This window comes from Atractosteus spatula, chromosome 5 (genome assembly GCF_055471065.1).
Source record: "Atractosteus spatula isolate fAtrSpa1 chromosome 5, fAtrSpa1.hap1, whole genome shotgun sequence".
Classification (NCBI taxonomy): Eukaryota; Metazoa; Chordata; class Actinopteri; order Semionotiformes; family Lepisosteidae; genus Atractosteus; species Atractosteus spatula.
In genome coordinates, this window is record NC_142710.1 from 16,830,127 (window position 1) to 16,852,215 (window position 22,089).

At 40.8% G+C, this 22,089-nt stretch overlaps 1 protein-coding gene across 1 annotated transcript in view; it reads left to right on the forward strand.

Annotated features, from left to right (window-relative positions):
- Window positions 1-6,163: 6,163 nt before the first annotated feature.
- Window positions 6,164-22,089, forward strand: part of zcchc24 (zinc finger, CCHC domain containing 24) — a 53,616-nt gene continuing 37,690 nt past the window's right edge. The window contains exons 1-2 of the mRNA XM_088917411.1: window positions 6,164-6,699; window positions 13,246-13,446. Coding sequence (XP_088773537.1) covers window positions 6,466-6,699; window positions 13,246-13,446 — 435 coding nt within the window. The 5' untranslated portion in view covers window positions 6,164-6,465. The remainder of the gene's footprint in view (window positions 6,700-13,245; window positions 13,447-22,089) is intronic.

Below are 22,089 nucleotides of genomic sequence, written 5' to 3' on the forward strand. Positions count from 1 at the left end.
TGCTACCGTATACAAAGTAATTGCAGTACTTCATGTTTCCACTAGATGGAACTCTCTTTGTCCGTTTGTTTTTGTAGGTCTGGTGCTGTAGCCTGAATATTACTTTAATAATTCCTCGATGAGATCGATTTCCAACGATTAAGAACAAATCTCGGTAAAGTAAAGTTCACGTTGGAGATTTTGATAGCTACATAAGCACAACTAAGATATATATAATAAAAAAAACCTTGTCAGCCTTCAAAGATAACAGAACAAAGCTATTAGTAAAATACGTTTTTCTTATTAGAAGGCTATGCTAAGAGAAAATAAAGCACTGCCTCCTGCCTAAAAACACATTTTGAAGGGTACCTTCAAAATATTACAATAATAGAAAGAAGTCAGCCTGCACAGATTGATCAAAATGCTCCATATGCACCTTCTTAGACTATGGCATGCTGTACATGTAGAAGACTCACATTTGTTAAACATAAACTTCTCTTTATACTGCTAGTGAAAGCATGTGTTTTGCTCACTCTTGAGGAGTGCACTGCCTGACAATGACAATGACGTCACTCTGATGGTGTCTGGTTTCAGGCCACAGTCCTGCGGGTGACAAGAACAGTGTGATTGGATGGCACTAAGCCTTAACAGACAGGTTAACCTATAAAACTTCAAACCCTGAAACCCTCACACACCATCCTAACTACACAGTCAAGGAAAGCAAACTGTGCACATTTACAACTCCCCATCTTCTTTTTACAATTTAATTGCAGAACCTGGACTAAGGAGGCTTTACTTCATTTAGCTGCAAAATCAGCTTTTCTCCCTGCATGCATCTAACTTACTACTTTTGATAATGTGGGAGTTAGAAAGCAGAGATCATTTAGTATCTTGTTTTTTAATAAACATCTTTTTAATCAGTAAAGCACACCCCCTTTATATTTATGCAACAGTGTGTTCTTAAAGTGTCTTCCTGGGAAAAGTTAAGGCTGCTGCTGGAAGAGGTGTTAGTGGGGCCAGCAGGGGGCACTCACCCTGCGGTCTGTGTGGGTCCTATTGCCCTACTGCCTGTGATGGGGACACTATGCTGTAAACAGGCGCCGTCCTTCGGATGAGACGTAAAACTGAGGTCCTGAATCTCTGTGGTCATTAAAAATCCCAGGGTATTTCTCGAAAAAAGTGTAGGGGTGTTACCCCAGCATCCTGGCCAAATTTCCCCCTGGCTTTTCCCAATCATGGCCTCCTAATAATCCCCATCTCTAAACTGGCTTCATCACTCTGCTCTCCTCCCCACTGAGAGCTGGTGTGTGGTGAGCAGACTGGCGCATCATCCAAGTGGGGCTGCACACTGGTGGAGGAGGAGGAGAGTCCCCATTACCTGTAAAGCGCTTTGAGTGGAGTGTCAAGAAAAGCGCTATATAATTGTAAGCAATTATTAATATTATTAATAGCATTTGATTCACATGCAGAAACATGATGAAATGTGATTTTTTTAAAAGGGGAGATTGTTAGGGTGCTGCACAAGTCATTTGTTCAATCACTTTGTCTTTGTGGATGAATACTTAGCTGTGCATGCATACAGTATGTAGTGCAGAGGCTGTGGGTAGCGCAGAGGGCTTGTTTGAACAGGAATGTGCAGAAAGACCACAGCTCCCACAGGCATGCAGCTGACAGCTTTTCTGCAACAGGATTTTGCAACTTCAGTGTTTCAGACATGAGTGACGATGGGAGACATGGTAAAACCCAGACCCCTGCAGAAATGGACCTTTTCAAACTCACATACGGACTGCATAAAAGAGTGGTTATTTCCTGGAAAATGCATAGTTTTGAGAGGCCAGCATAGTGCAGAGGGTCAGACTTAACCGCTGAAATGCACTAGATGAATGAAGGATGTGGTGGAATTACTGAGCTCGACATTCTGCAATGGGAGCAACACCCAGTCCTGCACCAGTGTGTCCTCTCCTTCTTGAATAAAAAGACCAGACATCTAGAATAAAAGCGCTGTTGCCAAGGTAAACCTTGTATGTGGGTTGTCTGCCTTTTTCAATTTTGGATTGCTCCTATTATTCCAAAGGGTTTCACTGATCACCCCATGGCACAATCCAACTGTTCTTTTCTACCTGCGCTTGTTGGAAAGTCTTCCCCTTTGCTACTTATGTTGTGCTTTAACACACAATAAAATCCAAACAAAGTTAATGTTTGTAACGAAAAATCTACTGTTTGCCAGTGCGATTGAATCTATTGATGCAACCGTTCAATCCATTAACGATTCAAAAGGATGAAATTGCCTAACACATCTTCCTTAAGTTCTGAGCATTGAGAGAATGCATTGCACCCTACCTTACATTTCTGATGCCAGCTGCAACAAGACCCTTTTAAGTGACACCACTGGGTGAAGTATCACATGCTAACAGTCCACAGAGTCAGCAGTTTGCTTGGAACTCCGTTCAGAGAAGCAGTGAACTCACTCATCCGATTGGGCACAACTAGGAAACAATATGATCAAGCACAATCTTAATATTATAGCAAGGAAAAGAGCCTTGTGGGACATTAACCACTATGATTCAGCTGTGTGCTCAGGTTTGCCTCCTGCTTCACAACTCTCAGCCTTCGTTTGTCTTTTTGTGCTACAGTAGTGGTAGCTGTGCTGGTTCTTTGTCCACGGCATTGGACAATCATAACATCATAATCAGCATGCATAATAAATAAGCAGAAGTGCCTGAAATGGCCAGGTTAAATATCAAATATCAATATCAAATATCATTCCCACCACTTTATTTCAGTCCTGTTTCTCTTCTTTCTGTCCCATTGTCCTCAATGTTATAAATGAATCCTTGAGCACTGGCATTGTACTAACAGTCCTCAAAACTGCTGCCATTACTCCCGTGCCAAAAAAGCTTAACATGGCTCTCGACAATCTTAACAATTTTCACCCCATCTCCAACTTACCCTTTCTTGCTAAAATTCTAGAATGTGCTGTCACGTTTCAGTTACATAACCACCTCATGACAAATAACTTTTTCGAACCCCTCCAATCTGGCCTCTGTCAACTTCACAGCACAGAAACTGCCCTGGTCAAAGTCACTAACAATCTTCTAATAGCTTCTGATTCTGGTTCTCTTTCTATGCTCGTGCTCTTCTTGATCTTAGTGCTGCTTTTGACACTGTTGACCATAACATCTTACTTTCTCGTCTTGAGACTGTGTTTGGAGTTTCTGACACTGCTCTCAAATGGTTCAAGTCTTACCTCACTGATCACTGTCACTTTGTCTCTCTTAATGGGTACAGGTCTGAAATTGGTCTTGTTAAGTCTGGTGTTCCTCAGGGCTCAATACTGGGCCCCTTGCTCTTCAGCATTTACATGTTTCCAATTGGTCAGCTTTTAAGATCACATGGCCTCAGCTTTCATTTCTATGCTGATGATACTCAAATATACAGTACATCCATACCAAACCTGACACTGATGTGGCTGTCTCTATTCTATCTAATTGCATCTCTGACATAAAAACTTGGATGACTCAAAATTTCCTTCATCTTAACTGTGACAAGACTGAAGTCATGCTTATTGGCACCCCCCATCAACTTCCTAAAGCCAATCCTGTAACCCTATCTGTAGATGGTTCTGTACTTGAGCTTCAGTCTAAATTGAAAATCCTTGGGGTGATATTCAATTCTGGCTTAACATTCGACCCACATGTGCAGCATATTGTCAAAACATCTTTTTTTCACTTCAGAAATATCTCTAGACTACGCCCTATGCTATCACTAACTGTGGCTGAAAAGCTGATCAACACATTTGTGTTCTCTTTAATTGACTCCTGTAATGCTCTACTCGCTGGGGTATCTAAATCTACTTTGAACAAACTGCAGTATGTCCAAAATTCAGCAGCCAGGATCCTGACCAGGTCTAGTGCAAGTGATCACATTACTCCTATCCTGGAGTCCTTGCACTGGCTTCCTGTCAAATTCCATGTGGACTTTAAAATCCTCATGCTCACCTATAAGGCTCTGCATGGCTTGGCACCTCAGTACCTGTCTGAGCTACTATCACCCTACTCCCCACCTCGCAACCTTCACTCTTCTAATTCTGCTCTCCTTACTGTCCCCCAAGCCCGTCTACATTGTATGGGTGACAGGGAATTCTCCTGTCATGCCCCCAAGCTCTGGAACTCTCTGCCCAAAGATGTCAGAGAGTCACCTTCTCTAAACTCCTTCAAATCCAGACTCAAAACCTTTTTCTTTAGCAGAGCCTTTACTTAACTGGTTCCATTCTTCACCCCTCTGCGTTTCCTAGTACCACCATCCATGTACTCCTTTCTATATTGTAATTGTGTTTTATCTTGTGTATTCTTTTTTTTATTGTTGTTCTCATTCTGTTAAGCGATTTGAGAAGCCACCTTTAAAGGCACTATATAAAATAAAGTTTATTATTCTTATTATTATCAAGTGGTGTTGGACAAAACAAGTGCACTATTTACAACATTTTCAAGAAGTATCAAGCAATCCACTCATTTCACACATCTTCAATGGATTGCAGAGACAGAATTCTGTCACTGGCTGTGACAGTGGATTCTCCTTGTATGTGGTACAAGATGTTTATTATGTTTTGTTATGATTTGTGCAGGAAACATTATAGTAAATGGTGGCAGGCTAGAAGGAACATTGCCAAAGCTCTTAAGACACCCAAACACATCTGAAACACGTATTTCAACATTTTAAGATCGGACATGTGAAACTACAGAGCATTGATTTTTTGGGGAGGGGAAAATACAGTACATGATAGGATGAAAAAAGTGCTGTAGTTCAGAGAAGTGTTCTCATGGCTACATTTCCCTGTAGCCTCAATGCAGTGACAAGTTATATTTTAAAACTCCTCAAAAAGCCCTTAATGCATTCTAACAGAACTCGGAATTGGCAAAGACCAGACTCGTTAGTGATCCCCATTAAGGCTCATGACTGTAATTAGAAGCATAAAGAATCCGTAAGGACCGCATTCTCCCTGGGAAATGAGAGAATGCAAAGCCGGCATTGATGACTGAATTGAGTTAAAAGCCTGGGAATCTCACCTCTGTCGCTGAATAAACAAAGCCGTTTGTTTACACCTCTCCGTGGGGCTGATCAATGGAATTCACGAGACACGGCACCTCATGTCACAGGCGACACCTGGCAGATCTCCACGCTCTCTCGGGTTTCTTAAGACCACAAGCTGCCCCCCGCTTAATTCTCAATAGAATCCTTAATATTCCTCCATCCTCCACGATTCCTCACAGATATGCTAAGCGGTATGTTACCTGGGGTCACACGAGCCCCCGAGCGAGTGCGATCAGGTAAATATCTGTAGCTTGATGTTGCAAGGTTTCACAGAACGGTACAAGATAACAGGAGCAGACAGTTCCCTTTTCAGCAACAGTTTATCCCAGGATCGGTCCATTATAAAATCCAAAGCATCCGGATCACTTCACAATTTCAATTCCACAATTTTATTGAAACCACAATTTCATACGCGTCTGAGCATGTATGTGAATATATGTCTGTGAATCGAATGCATATTTTTAAAATTTGATATTAATTACGGGAAAGGTGGAATTGTCAATAAAGCGAATCCCTGAGACCGCTATGTTAAGCTTTTTTAATTTTGTGGTGTAGCTTCCTAAGACCTGGGGTATCGCTTACTCACCACTCAAAGTTATTAATATTTCTGGTTAGGATGTGCACTTCTTAAAAGAAACTCATTACATCCACATCGATAAGACATATTGAAAAATCTATTGCAGGCATTTTATCTTGAAGTGTAAGTGCTGTTAAAATGAGTTACAATTACGTCTTTCAAACCACATAAAGAAGGGGTTTAAAAAATAGCTATTGAACATATATGAAATGCCCGAGAGAGGATCGCGCTACAACCCGAATATGCGCTTTTTCCTGCGAACTCTCAAAAAACAGCTTACTTTACTCGGCAGTCATTGCTACAGCCTCGCTCAGCTGTTTCGACAAATATTCACCAGTTGAACCAATCGGTTTCCCGGTCCACATCGGACAGAAGTGATATTAATATTCAACAGGCCATCCAATTATCTTGGCTGGGCACGAAGAGATATGCAAATACACAGAAAGCGGGTATCGCTATTGGCTTACTTGGCTGATGACACAGCCGAGTTTCTCCCAAATATTCATCAAGCCGCTTGCGGCTCCTGCGCAAATAAAGGGAGATAGCAGAGTCCAGGCTGAAGCAAACTTTTTTTTTTAAGTAACAACTTTTTTTCCGCGATGGCTTTTGCGCAACCGTGACTTTCGGGACTTAGATCCCAGCTGAAGGGAAAGATCGCTGGGCAACAACCCGGAGGGAGCAGCGCTGGCCTGGGAAGGCAAAGAGAACAGACGGGGGTGGGAAAAAGAAATCAGTGAAATTACAAAGCAGATAAAGGAGGTGTGATTTGTTTGAACAAAACGGTGGAGGACCGAGTAAATCCTTCTTTTTTTTCAAAGATGAGCTTGCTGTCTGCCATAGACACCAGTGCCTCTGTGTACCAGCCTGCCCAGCTTCTGAACTGGGTCTACCTGTCTTTGCAAGACACTCACCAGACCAGTGCCTTTGACGCTTTCAGACCAGAACCCAATTCTTCCCATCCGGATCTGAACTACACCAAGCCTGCTGCAGACCTGAGCTCTTCTCTCAATTCCAACTATCTCAACAACTTCTTTCAGCTTCAAAGGAGTGAGGTTAGAGAGTTTGGGTGATTCTTTTTCACTGCTTTTGCCCGTGTACGCATTTATAGTGCGCCTGGTCCGCTACACCCGGAATATAGGTTAAATGCCACGTTGTGTTTACTCTCATACCTCTGTACAAATAAATCTGTTTGGGGGAGAAAGGACAGGCGCACGGCTCTGTAGCCTTTTCTAAGATAGAAACCCGCCATGATGCGAAACGGAAAGTTATAGCATCCCAGATTTCACAACGGCACCCTGAAATAAGTTCGAATCGTGACCCTGTCGTGTTTGCTGGAGGAGTTTATAAGTTTTGACAAGAATAACAGAAGTCAACAAAAGATACTCTTAGTTCAAAAACAGCGGTAGAATTCCCAGAATATTACAAAAGGCCGTCTTATTTGTGGTTTAAAAGAAAACTGGTCTTAGTTTACATTTTGTTTAATGTGGAAGTTATAGTGAGCCTTATGGTGACGATTTTCTTTTTTTAAGAATTCAACTGACCTCAGTGAATCGTTCGTGAAAATGCTGGTATCTTGTGTGAACTCAGCTGACAGCAGCGACATTGCCGAACTTTTCACTTAAGCGTTTCAGACAATGTAACTACTGTGCTAGAAGTGTGCGCTCATTATAGATGTATTTTAATCGAAGCTCCCCCTTTGTAAGCTAATGCATGTCCTGTAGGTGTGACAGGAAAACGGTCCGTGCTCGTGGATAAACACCCCACAGCTGTTAGAATAAATGGTCGTAATGACACGGTGAGGAGGTCGCTGTGCTGTGGTCAGCGAGCAGCTCGGGAAGACGCCGGCTACGCGACAGCTCGGCTGCTCATTCTCAGATAGAAGCCCCCGGTTTAGGCCGAGACGCTTCGGCACGCTGGAGAGGTTTCGTCTGCGGTGGGGCAACCTTCGGAAGCTGCAAACAAAGCGGGTTTAAATATACTATGCAGGGTGTAACGGGGAAGAAAAAAGGGTGTCGTTTCCACCGTGCACTTGGCACGGACGTGTCTGCAGCTCTGGTCTGCATGCAGATTAGATGCCTACCGCTCAGCTGTATTTGGTCTAGTCTTCCTCAAGTAAGACACGACACAAGTCAGGACGGATAATTTTATATGCATTATGTGTGACTTTCATTAACGTTTTGATACTTTTAATATTCATTTTTAACTGTTTTGCTACACCAAATCCTAGTGTTGTGTTGTGTTGTGAAAAAGAATGGTTACAGTAATTCAACGACCGCCTTGAAGTTATTTTATACCTTGAGGTTATGTAATACGATTTTTCTGACAACGTAATGAAATGTTGACAAATACTATAATCCAAATGCAGAACTAAATAATTAAAGGAATCTGCAACTGATTTTTTTAAATGTTTCGATTGTATTGTAATATGCCTTGTGTAGCTGTTGTAAATCAAATCATGGTGAAGTTTAAAATAACGAGAGGGATTGCCAGAAATCATCGCCTGTATAGAGTACTTGACACCTTACTTAATTCCTAATGTTTTCCATTGCATTTGTTTGATTTTGTTTGTTCCCGATAGCTTTCGATTTTTATTACTTGGTTCCTTCCACACATGACAGCTCCTGGATTTCACATAACGTGAGCAGCAAAAAAAAATAGACTAAATTCATTAAAACACTGGTTTCTGTTTTTATGTGTAAAAAAACATGTAAGCTTATATTTCCCAGCATAGGTTTGGGTACACTAATCACTTCTCACATAAGCTTACAGTCGCTATCCCTTCAATAGCGATACAATAAATTGAAACAGTAACCCAGGGAGTGCCCTTTCAAAAGCAGGCTGAGTGACACACCTGGCTCAAAGTTACAATGACAACATCCCAGCTGGGATTTGAACCCACATCCAGAGCCCTGACCTCTCCTCCTGCCTTGAATGATGTCTACTTAGGTTTCACCTTTCAGTGGTTAAGTCTTTGTTTGGCTCCAGCACATTACACTTCAATCAAATCAATCATTTTAATATGTAAGTTCTACTCACAGCGTGTCAGAATTTGCATTTTATTTAAGCATTTATTTTGAAGCAAGCCAGTCGGAAGTAATGTTGATATGGCTTAATGTCGGTTTTAAACACATTATGCTGTATATGCATTTTCTTAATTAAAAGTAGCAGCCCTGACACTACACAAAAGTTTGCTCTGTAAATACACATTTTGAAAAATGCTTGCTTGATAACTGAACTGCCCTAGATGGTTTTAGTGACATTCTTCTTTAGTTCTTACAATAAGGCACACATAGAATTATCAATATATGTACTGTCATGTTAGATTGCAGTCCTGTAGGAGTTCATGTAATGATGTACAATAATAAAGCACTAGAAGGGTAATATGGACTATTGACTATAAAAAAATAGACTTTAATGTAATGAGATAAGTTTTGGCAGCTAGATATGTGAATAATGAAAGGATACATATGCAGACTGTAGTTGTAAAAAAGAACATAACTAGTCTTTTACAATGGTCATGCCAAGTACAGTACCTGTGCCAGAATCAGAGGAGTAAAATGCATTTGGTGTGAGATGAAGGCTAAAGAATTGCATGATCTAATTCTCCCCTAAACGTAACACTGTAAGAGAATCTCCATGTGGGATTATAAAAAATACTGCCTGGGCCAACTGTTGATCTCTTTGGACATGACATTCTTATTTTAATTTTTAGTGTGTTGTTGGTCTTTGGCTCAAGAAACTGTCAAAGCTGTTCTGAGAAATAAGTTACCCTGCTAGTTAGAGTTTAGCCTTAAACTGATAGCTGGCACGTCCCTGACATGATTTCCGAAATAAACAAGTTTTTAAGAAATAGCCTGAGAGGCAAGTCCTGTCAGCAGTCAGGCCAAGATTTGAAAAAAGTCCAGCGTGAGAACCTGGTTTTCATAGAGATGTGTTGATGGGAAAATGTGAAACTGCAGGTGAAGGACCCAGTTAAAAGTGAAAGCTAAAATCCAGATTGAAAAACCGTAATACATCTTGGGTTCTTCTGATTTGAAAGGTTGGGGATGACGAACAGATGTTCTGTAAGCTCCTGTCCAGTTAAAACATTTTTTCAAGAAATGATCCCAAGAAAAATTCTCTTGGGCTGCTTACAGGAATGTTATTTATTAATTATTTAGTGTTTTTAGTCTGCTTATGTGGACATCACCACTGTCAGATGTTATGCCTTTCCAAAACTGCACCATTGTTAGCCTGCACAATGTGATAAACATAGAGACAGCAGAAACGTTTAGTTTAGAAGTGTTTAATTACACTTGTATCAGTTTCCTACAAAACTGCTCTTCCAGCATTAACGTATTTCATTTCCTCTATGTTTCCGTTTTCATGCATTAAGTATAGTTTATATCAAGTAAGTAAAATAATTTTTCAAACTGTTAGGATGAATCAGACAATTGTTGCCCTAAATATAACTTTTGAAATGCTAGATAGACCTATGGAGAGCAAGAGAGATTGGAAGTTGAAGAAATACTGAAGTATAACGCTTAGTAGCGCAAAGCGTTCCTTTGTAGAGGGACATGTCTTTACCCAAGCATGTTTCCAATTAAAATACTGTTGCAAAACAAATGGCACATTCTACCAAGTTCAGATTTCCTAGCTAAAAATTGGCAGTAAGTTTTTTTTTCTTAGCAATGCAAAATGTTATGTACGGGGCTCATGTGAATATGAAACATTAGGCCTACATTTATTTTTTGGGGGAAAAAACATTTTCAGTAGAAATGTACTGGATACAAGTAGACATTTAGATACAACGAATCAAAGACAATATTTTCTTCTAATATCGCCAACCGTCTTTGTTTTGTATAAGCAGCTATCTGGACACTCCAGTTATAGTCTGGTTTGTTTCGATTCTCTGCTGGCCTTCTGTGCAAGTATCAGCTTTCCTGCTTGCTCTTCCTGGTTGTTTAGTCTTGATCTGCAGAGAAAGAAAAATTATTCCGAGTTTTGTTTCCAGTAAAAGCTTGAAACAAGTATACACATCCCTGGGTAAACTCAAAGCAGACAGAAACATCTGACCTCCCAGTTTTATTGACCACAGCCTGTCCCGAGGTGGAGAGTTTAACCCCTCGTTTGCACATTCTTTGTATCCTGAGCTCTGATGTACAGTATGTGTCTATGGACCAGGAAAGAGAGGGCAGTGGCGGTTTTAAAAAATGCTAAGCCGAACAGTGGCTTGGGACAGTAGGAAAGAGAGCTCCTATTGGGATACACAGAAGTAATTTGTGCAGTGAATAGCCCTCCTTGTGTCCTGTTATAGTGCCTATGTGTTAGAACAGCGTTCTGGTGTCAGTGAGCATCTGTTTGGGAAAGCAAGGCCACGAAACCCCCTGCTGATTTTTATACTCTGAATGGAAGAGTTCACCAAAGTCCATCTGATTCTTTCAGTAGAGTATATGATGTCTATTAGTGAAATATGGTGTCCAGTTATACCCTCCTCTATCTAAGGAAATGTCAGCTTTAGTTGGTTTTTCTTTTTTTGTACTCCTGCTAGTCCATTGTTTACCTAGGATAAAACGCACATAAAAGCTTCCATTTGAAATGTGCATATATTTCATATTCAATCTCTAATGTCCTATGCTTGCATATTCTTTTAGTTAATATTTAACACTGACATTGTAAAGACTTTAATATTTAGTCAGTATTAGTTGGTATTTTTTTTTGTTTTCTCATTGGCTGCATTAAGATTAAGCCTTACTAGCCTCTGAGTGTTGCACTGATTCGCAATTTGTAGGAAAATTATAATTAAGTACTTTTTATCAACTGGCAGCATTTCATTGTGTGGTTTTGGAATAAATAGACTAACGTGTAAATTCAGCATATCTGTGCTTGTATTTAATTCCTCTAAAACTGTTTTATGGTTATGAATTTGTGCATTGCATAAAGCATATTGCAGTACGTGGTGGACTTTCTGAATTACTCAGTTCTTCCAGGTTTGATCACTGCACAACAGATTACTACTTAGATTACAGCAGATTTTTTTTCATCTCTCTTTCATAAAATGCTGTGTTTCTAGGAAATCTAAAGGAAGTATGCATTGGAAGGATATTCTGAATGGTCCCAAGAGTATAGGAAATGAGAAGGATTTTCCTGCTCTCTGGAGGAAGTGCATCGCAGATGAAAATTGATGAGGAAGGAGCTGAAATTCAGGAGGAAAAGAAGAATGTTACATTTTTGTTTTAAGTTTTTAACTATCATAGATTCAGTTGGGGGTTATCCTATCCTGTTTGAGGAGGGCTGGCGTCTCTCTGGGTCTCTTAAAAGTGGTGCATGATTGAGATTATGTGTCGAGTTGGACAGAGAAACTATAGCGCCTTATTCCAGTCTGGTCCTGAAAGAGTGGGCCTCCAAAAGTTGTAGTTTGTTTTTAATGCAGCTTTAGTTGTCCTAGCAATGAGTTTAAGGATGGCATGACATCTGGCTATATCTGTACAGGAGTTAAGCTTTTCCGCGTTATTGCAATATTTGATTTTCCTTAAACGAAGTGGTGTCATGCCGTATAGGCTGCCCTGGACGTGTGACAGATAATCCTACACACTGTGACCACAGAGAGAGGAGGATCCCAAGATGGACTCCGTGTGTTCGAACAGGCAGGAACCTCCACGCTGTCTTGAGCGAGTGGCAAACCGGAACGTGTTTCGGGAAATGGAACGTGTGTGAAGCGCTCTCTTCTAATCCACGCTAATGACTGTGCACAGTGCTCCGGAGGACATAATAGCCCAAACACAGCAACACCGAACAACACATGAGGGCGACGTGCATGGAAGAGATGTTGCGATTAACGTGTTATTTGGAAATGCAATCCAGCTGAAGTCTAGAAAATATAAGCAAGTGTCTGTTTTGCAGACTCGGGCTATATGATGCTCCTTCCATGTTTACATTCAATTGTTTTTACTCATGTTGGCTTTTCCCTTCTGGCCCCTCAGTACTTTTCCGCCTCTCATTCTGCTTTTTACACACAAAGACCACAGGCCACCATGGCCCTCATGCCAAAAACAGACACCAGCTCAACACAAGGCCCTTATTTTGGTGTAGGAGTTCACAAAGGGCAAGACGCTCCATATTTTGTCTCTAACAGAGGCAAGATCTTCTGGGTAGTAATGGCACTTGTAAGCCACACCTCAAGGGAGATATGAGAAAGAGAAAACACTGTCCTGTCAGCTTCTAGAATGCTTTCTCCTAGATTTCAGCAAAAACTGGGACATATCTAATCCTATGGCGAAGGAAACGTAATGTTAGCTTTCTTAAGGGAGTGCAGTACTCCAACTCAGTAACTCTGCTTGCTTTATTATGTTTACTGTGAGACATGTCCAGGAAACCTCTAGTTTTGATGTCCACCTCATCAAGGATCTGATTTCTGGTGAGAACCAATGGAAACACTCCCATATACCCAGGAGATAAGCCATTGCTCACACAACTAGCACCTAGTGATTCTGCTTGACCTGGATTACTGGCACAATAAAACAGTGGGTCTGTTTAATAGATATATAATATTAATGGACCTAAACTGCAGGTTTATTATTCTGTGATTTTTAATATCCTTTTCTTATTTTAAATTGTAGGCTTTAAATAACAGTCTCTACAAAAGTGCCTCTCCATATGGCTCCCTCAACAACATTGTGGATGGACTGAGCTCGCTGACAGACCATTTCTCCGACCTGTCTCTCTCCTCTGAGCCTCGCAAGCCCAGCAAAAGGCCTCCTCCTAACTACCTGTGCCACCTGTGTTTCAACAAGGGACACTACATCAAGGACTGCCCGCAGGTAAGGAACACAGCTCCCACAGAGAGGGTTAATTTCTCAGACAAGCATTTGGCTTCATAATAGGCATTGCACCTTTGTCAAACAGCACCCTCAACAGTATTCCATTCAATTACAGGTTATGTCTGTCAATACAGAGGATATACTGTAGGCACAGTTTTCGTAACATTGACTCATGGGCAGTTCGATAATGAAGAATAAAGTACTAATTGTAATTGACGATCCAATATACTATTGCACCCTTTAAAGTCAAAATGTGGCCTTTTTTGGGCTGACGTACATGCACTTTTGCTTTCTAATGGAAAGCAAAGCCTGTTGTTGCGGTCATCTTGCTGTTGTTTGTCCACGTCAGGGTGATTGTGAAAGCAGTGGAGCTTCCCGGAATGACAAATCACCAAACTGCCTTCATAAATGTCCTGTCTTGTCCACTGCGTACGAAATTAATTTACTGGGTCTGGCATAAAGAAAACATGCCCTGGGCTGCCATGTGTGGCTCATGGATCAGGACGAAAATTTTAACAAATCCCAAAAGCAGTACTGAGAACTTTTTGAAGCTTCTTTTCCAATTACAAGGAATGAAGCTATTTACTTTTCAAGCGTGTCATGCAAAATGAATAATGTGCAACAGGTGGCAACAGTTATATGACAGATGTGAATACCAAATTATGTCAGGATCAGGGATAGAAAGCCTTGCACCACTGTAGTGTTGTGGAACATATTTGCTTCTCAGAATGGAATTTGCTTCAGCATTCAGTAGAGCTCTTCATGCTAGTGATATTGTACAGTAGTAAGACCGTTATTTTATAACATTTGCAAGAGTAGTCAGTTACCACTGGGTTATTCATTTTAAGTTGAGAAAAACAGAAAATAAAGGTAACAGGTCTGAGGACAGTGAAGGAGACGGCAAAAACCTGACAAACGTCTTATTTAAGCAGATGATTGTTTTGAATTTGGTAGATGTCTTTGTTTGCCTAATCAGTAAAAGGAAAACCAAACACTGTGGAATTTTGGTTTTCTGGTAATGTTACAGACTAGTGAAAAAAATATTTTGTAATAGTAATGCCAAATGGAAACATGCTGAGGTCACGGAGAACTAAAAACTACTACAGGGAGATAAGAAAAGTTCTCAACGAGAGGAGCCTGTTCAGTAGTTAATCTCTAATTGGTCTGAGGATCTCATCCTGCTATGTCTTGAAAGAAGCCAGGGTATGACTTTGTAGCTTGTTCCCGGCTCCCACAGCTCTTTGGATAAAGAAGTTCTCCTGTTCTCAGTTTTTTTATTTTTTTATTTTTTTTATTTTAGAGAACAAAACAAAACCATTTTACATATGAACAACCATTATTCAGCCTGTTCTCAGTTTTTAAATGCACTTCCATGTAGTTTCAATTTATTTCTTTGTTCGTTCTGAAGAAATCCCGTGGACTGACTTGGTCACCGCCTTTCTGGATGTTTCTTGTCCCAGGTCCCCTCATTGGCTTCTGTTCAATTCCTTCATTTTCAGTGTAGGACTCTCCCTTAAGCTCTGGAATGCATGTTGCTGATTGAAGACAACCATGATTGGCTTTGTGATTTATCAGCTGGTGCAGCGACACTGTTTTTCTGTTATCTGTGTCTTGTACATGCTGCTCGTATTGCCATGTGTGACTAAGTCCTATCCAGTTCCATGACTGTGCCACGTTGCAAATGTGGAAGGGGGTGGACACAGTGCTTGATGTAGCATGGTTGTTTGATAAATTGAAATGATCTTTGTATAATGTCAACAGGGAAACTAACACAGAGTTAAAACATTGTTTTGTGAGAACACTGATTTGTGGACATTGTGTGGGCTGCCGGCGACATTGGATTTGTTTTTACTAAAAAAAAAGGCGATGGGTGAATATGCCCTGCCCCAGGGAGGGGCAATAAAGTCCAGATGTGGGATTAATACTGTAAACCTCTCTCTGGGAAAGATGTGGGGTTGTTCTAGTATAGTACATCAGAGGGTGACATGCTTCTGAAACTCATGGCTATGTTTGATTTGTCATTGATCACTGGTATTATTGTCTTTCCAGCTATTAACGTTTCAGAAAACAGAAAACAGGTTGTCCTTTCAAGTAACACGAAGTAGAAAAAGTTGTTGCCACTAGAAAGAAATTGAATATCCTTAGTAAACTGGGAAAGAGCTCTAAAGTCTTGATTTTAAATTCTTGAGGTCTAAATTCTTGATGGTTTATAAGAGCATGTGATTTCAGTTTATAGGTCTTGATGTTGTTTGCAGGAGCTTGATGGAAAAATGGAAAAGATGCATTAACAAATGACAGCCCTATTGCAAGTTTACTTTTCTAATCCTTTGGATGAATGTTTGTGCAAAAAGACACGCTGACCTGTGGAAAATGTTTGTGTAACAAACTACAATTTCTAAACTTGTAGGTTCCGGTAACCCCTGAATACCAAGCTATAATGACATTTTGTTTTTTTGTATATTGGCATGTAATCATTAATTTGTACAGTGACAATGGGAACTTAACAAAAGTAAATTACAAATGAAAAAAGGCTGTTTGGCCCATGTAGCCAGTTTGGTGGCTGGGTGATAGATGATCCAAAGATCTTATCCAGCCATTTCTCGAAAGGAGCAGAGGGTATCGGCCTCAACAGCATGGCTGGCTAGCTTTTTCCAGACTCCACCACCCTTTGTTTGTAGATGCTATCATCTGCGAACATGATTAGATTACTAACTATACCAGTGTAAATCAGTCTTGATAAAGTATTACAAAACAGGCTACAGTACCTTCTGCAATAAAGGACTGTGGTACTGATTGTGGTTAGAAATTGGATTTTGTTGAATCATTCATAAACATTTTATAAATTGCATATTTTTTGGCATTTGCAGCCCTAATGTGTTACCATTACACTTTTGTGGAAGTTTATCAAGTCATCCGAAAATGTAAATGTACTACATTGTATGTTTTGTCCGAATTTTTTCGTATTCGTTTAAATCAATAGATCTTTGAATAAGACCTACATTTTCTTGACTATATCCTAGAATCCTACTGGCATACAGATTTTCAACTTCAAATTGTTTAACATAACCTTACATGTCATAGAAGTCTAATTTCTGGGTCCAGTTTTGTCCCTGTCCTCGGTGACTATTGGAAGAGTTTTATTAATGAGCTGTGGCCTGCGTCTTGTTTCCTTATGTGCAGTTGGTAAGATATTGTCAGCCCCTGGTGATTTGTTGACCTTAAGCCCTTCTAGTACCCAAAACACTCCGGCCTCTTTTATGATAAAACTGTTTCATTCAGAATATTGTCCATCTGCCTGAGGCATGTCGATTTCTTCCTTCATGCCTCAGGACTGACTCTGAACACCTGAGTGACCTACTCGTTTTGTACATCAGCTTTCATCTGGAGGTTTCCCTTTATTGTCCGTAATACACTGTTTTAGCCTTCATTACAATGTATTTATTTCTCTTGGCCTTTTCCACTACCCTTTTACTCATGCTTGTAAATGCGTACTCTTTTAACTGGATGCTGTTCTGTTCCTCATTGGCTTACTAAACCATTTTGCTTTAACGTTGCCTGAACAAGCAGGCAAATAGTAGATGGATTGCATGGCCGAACCATTTGTATTATTGCCTTCTAGGCCGTTTGTTCCAAAGATGAATCTGCCTTGCGCTCGCTTGTAAGTAAAATCTGCTGATGCCGTTTCCAGATCTGTCTGGTCCCATTCTGTTTCTCCTGCAATCATTTCATTTCTTCTTCTAGTCAGTTCCCTAGTGGTTTGACCTCCGTTTTCCTGTCTCTATCTTGATAGTTTGGAAAGGCTGGATTAGGACGGGCATCCCGTCTTGTAGGTGCTCTGACATCGTGAGGAAGAAAGCATGTCATTTGTCACAAGAACAACAGCTGCCTTTGCTGGAAGCCTTGTCTGGACGTTGTCTGTCACCTCCTCTCTAGCGAGTGTTGACTCTGGGCCCTAGAAGTGTACCTCAGCAGTGTCCATGAACGTCTTTCACACCCCACCCTCCTTATTCCTCATTTTAATTCCCAGCTTTTTTTTTTTAACCAAAACAGATTGATGGCAGTGACACTGGCCACACTGTTTACCCAAAATCTGTTTAGATTGTCTCTTTTTATGAGGTTGATTTGGAATAACGTACCCTTCTTCACGCAGAAGTCAGGGCCTTGGAGAGTGTTTTAGATTTTGTTTTTTCCTATTTAGTTGATAAAGTAAATAACTTCCAAGTAAGTCAGCTGTATAATTTGGGGGCAGGGCTGTCCCCCATTGTGAAACCTAGAAGGTTCAATGGCCTCTGAACATTTAACTTTCTCCAAAGTTCTCTAAAAGTAATAAATCCTGAGGCAGGCTGGTCCCGCTCAGAAGTGCGGGTCCTGTCTAGGAACGAGACGGCCTTGCCAGGGTAAATATGGAGCTCTAGCTTCACAAAGGACTGCGGGATTTGTGATCTGCTGCCAGCATTAAGGATCACATTCGCATGCATTCTCCAGGTGCGTTTTGCCTCTTTTTTTTTTTTCTGGGGATAAAGTGAAATGATCTCAAGTCCCCAGATGGTCGTGGGGCAGTTTCTGAAGGATTCAACTATTGGAACCCATATCCAGAGAGATCCCGGGTGAATTGGCTGCAGAGTGAAGATGGTTAGAACAGAAGCTAAAACCAAGTTAAAAAAACGGTTAAAGACCGTTTTTTTGCACAGTGTGCAGCTAATTAAGGCCTGCTTTTCAAAAACAGGAGGTGTAGGGGTTTAGAAGATTGTGGGGGTGGGATCCCCTTGACTTTCAGCTCCTGAGGGCTGAAATTCAGCTTCACTCATGAGAAAGCAGCAATGAATGGCTGTTGGTGTCAGACGAGTCCCAGGGAGTCTTTGTTAGACAACAAAATCCGTGCACAGTTTGGCATGGTTAGGTACAATTTGTCAGTATCTGTTAAGGGAAGACCACACTGAGTTACAAAGAGTTTTTATTCATAGGAATCCCTTGAAAAAAGCTCCACCCTTTGCTGAGCTAGAAAACTTTTGATCTGTGTTTTTAAGCCTGGGTTTGTGAGTACCTTATGTGAGTGGGTGAATGATTCCTGGCAAGTACTGTATATGCTATCCTCTAAAAGGATGAAACGGGATAAATATATTGTAATGATTCTTGCTTTTGCTAATAAGATCTAGTAGAATGATTGTTTTTCAAATTTACAGATGTTATGCATGTAGTTGTTCTAAAAATTCAGAAACAAAATGAATACAGAGGTATTAATATTTCTGTATTATTTCTTATTGCCTAACTGACATTTTCAACTTTAAACATTCCCTGAATGGATTTTGTGGAAAAAGCTCTTGATAAAGCTTTGTTTCTTGGCTTCTTTGACATTGCCATAGTACTCTGCACTAATGGATATCTCCTGACCTTTGACCTGGCTCAGCTGGAAGTTTCCTGGTGTCCCTATGGGAGGAACCATGCTGCACCAACACTTTCCCTGAGGGTACCGAAGCTCATTTTTACTGACGAGCGTAACACACCCCCTCCGTGATAGCTACAGCATGAATAATAACACTGAAAGCATAGTAGAGGTGTTTTTGTTTTACCTTTATTTTTATTGCTTTCATTAGCGATACTCTTCCATTGTATCTTAAAAACAATGGTAAAGGCCACAGTGTAGACAAATGCTGTTTTTTTATGACCAAAGAAAGTTTTAGCAAGTCTGACGTTTTTGTGCAGTCATCCTAACAGGCTGTCTGGGGCCAAATGTTGCTGGCTAGCAGTACCTCACCACTGGCCATCTGTTTTGTGCCCTTAATGTTTCTCAGCTGCAGTGTCAACACCTAAACTGGCGAAAGGTGGTAAATTCATCTGAAACTGCCATTTTGTTATTGCAGACCCCACTAGGGTCGTGGCAAATGGGAACCATGAGTTACTCCCAATAACAAGACAGGACATCTTGGCTGCCCCCAGGAGACCCAGCACATCCACGTTGGAATACAGTAGTTCATCAGGCAATTGTGCAACTGTGATTGCATTCCTGTGCCTCTGATTCCTTTTGAATGATGGAATAATAACCCACATGACAGAATGCATAGCAATAGAAACTCAGATCCAGCTTTACATCCAAGCTGCACTTAATGTGGCACTTAAACACTGTTTTGCCCCAGCTATACCCCTTGATCAGTTTTTCCCATTGTGAGGAAATATAGTTACAACCCAGCAGCTACATACTGTCATATACAATCACATGTCTTATCAGCTCCATTTCTGCAGCACGACTTGCTCACACAGAAGGCTGTGCTAGTGACAAACTTAAAGAGAATGGCTGGGCATTTTGTCTGCTCTGATTCAACACGACTTTGCCATTCATCTCTGAAATACTGTCCTTTGCACAGCACTTGGTCTTTGCTTTTGCAACATGCTGGCCAGCAAGTAACTTTTGTCATTTATTACTGCAGTTTGCAGTATTGATTGTCTCCTTTGACCAGTTCAATGGGTAACATATCTGTGGAACGAACATGTCTGTCGCCAGTTGAGAAGAGCTTTGACCTAAACAGTAGTTACTTCATACGTCCACAGACGGTTATAGTACATTGAATCATGGAGAGCTGAGGTGGATTAATGCTGGAGCTGATCTAGATATTACAAAACTGATACTCTGCAGTCACTTTAAACTGCTGATGTTTGCAACACAGTGAAATAGCACAACACAATTTAGAGTTGTTATCATAGAGGTGAACAGGACCCCAGCACAATGTTCCAGCGGACTTCATAGCCAATATAATAATATTGCCCTCTTCTGAACCTTTCTGACAGGGTTGTGACAAAGCAGCAGGGCTTAACAGAGAATGAAGCAGGGCAGGCACATTGACGAAACTTCCTTAAAAAGGAAATCAAAATTAAGACTCTAAAGAGGGTTTCCTGGCAGCTGTTTTGTGTTTTGTGCAGGAATATCAGCCTTCCTTTGAGTTTGCTGATACAACAATCATTGCACTTCCCTTAGCTGCAAGATAGCTTCAGCTCGGCTTCTGCTTTTTCTGGCAAGACTGCGCGTGTGTGGATGCAGCAGGTAAATCCTGCATAGCGTGCAGCCATCATGGAATCTTGTTCTTGATTGATAACAAGCCCAAGCTGTGGACCAGCAATTGCATTTGAAAAGGTTACAAGAAATCCTGATAATGTGAACATTCGACTGATTAAGAGGTATGCTTTTGAGATGGCCATCAAGATCCCCTGGTTAATCAGAGGAACAAAACAAAACGCCTTCTATGCTCTTTAGGGGTTTGCGGCTCAGAAACCTTTTTCTTTCATATTTTGCTGAAACGCGTCTTGCTGGTTTTTTCATCTATTGTTGGGTGGTGATGTCAGATTTGATCAGAATGCAGAATGCGTTTCAGAATGTCAAATTCACAGCATTGAATGGGAGGGAATTTTAGTGACAAAGACTGCTACAGTTTTCAAGGAAAAGCCTAATAGGTTGTCCGAAAGCTGCAGAAATGGATGAACAAAGTCCTTTTTGTTTCGCGTAATAGACATATATTGCTGAGGGTATTTAGCTTTGACTTTGTCAAGAAGAATATAAACCATTTCTCCCTGGGGCAGCATTAGTCTTTAGTGTCCCTAGAGCTTTGCAATACTTGTGCTTTATTAACTTATGGCAATTATTTTGCCATTAACAGAATGTTCCATGGAGATTACAGTCATCTTTTTTTACTAAAGAGATGTGGTCAAGAGCAATAGCCAGAGAAAGTTTCATCCATCATCAATCTGGAAGCCTTTTGCTCCCGCTGAGTGTCACTGTGACCTACAGCCCATTCTGGAATTGCAGGACACATGATGGGAGCGCACCCTGGATGGGACTCCAGTATAGAGTAAAAATTAATTAAAGAAAATAAGCAATTGCAGAAGATCCCACGTCATCCGATAGCATTGCATAATCAGCACACAAAAGAGTGTTTGTCTTCTGCCTAGTTGTCTTTTTTGTGCTTGCTTCACTGAGAATTCCGAAGCTCATAGCTTCTTTCCAAAGATAGGTGCTGAGTAAATTGAATTACCCATTGGTTATTATTCAGGATTTCTTGATGGAGAAACATTGGAGCAGTACTTTTCAATGGGCTTTTTAAAAAACCCCGGGATCTTATTCCTTCAAAAAATGCAATAACAAATATTAGTGTATCCAGTAGGTACACTAATATTACACTAACAACTCCAATTTACCAAGGGAAATTGTGGTGGTCTCAGGTGACGTTCCAGTGTTGAACTCTGTATGGAAACAGTGAAGAGTGCTGCCAATAAGCTGATTTTTTTTCATCAATAGTGGCTTCATATTAAAAGGCAGACCAAATTATAAACTAACTTTACTAAGCTATATTGGAGATCTATCACTGGGAAAATTCGCAAGATGAAACCCACCCTTCAGAAATGTTTTGACAGATGTTCGTTTGTGGTGGAAGCACAAATGAGCAGCTCTGCAATGTTGTGATTATCCCGGGGGCTTCCTTGGTCTCTGCTGTTTCCAAAGTCCGTGGAATCACACCATCCTTAAGTTTCGTGTTGTCTGTTTGCCCACTTGCACAGTGTGCAAGGTGCCCAAGGCTGACCATCATCTAACCCTGTTCTTAAAGTAACCAAAACTACAAGCAGCCACAAAAGAACAAAGGTTACAAATCGCAGGAA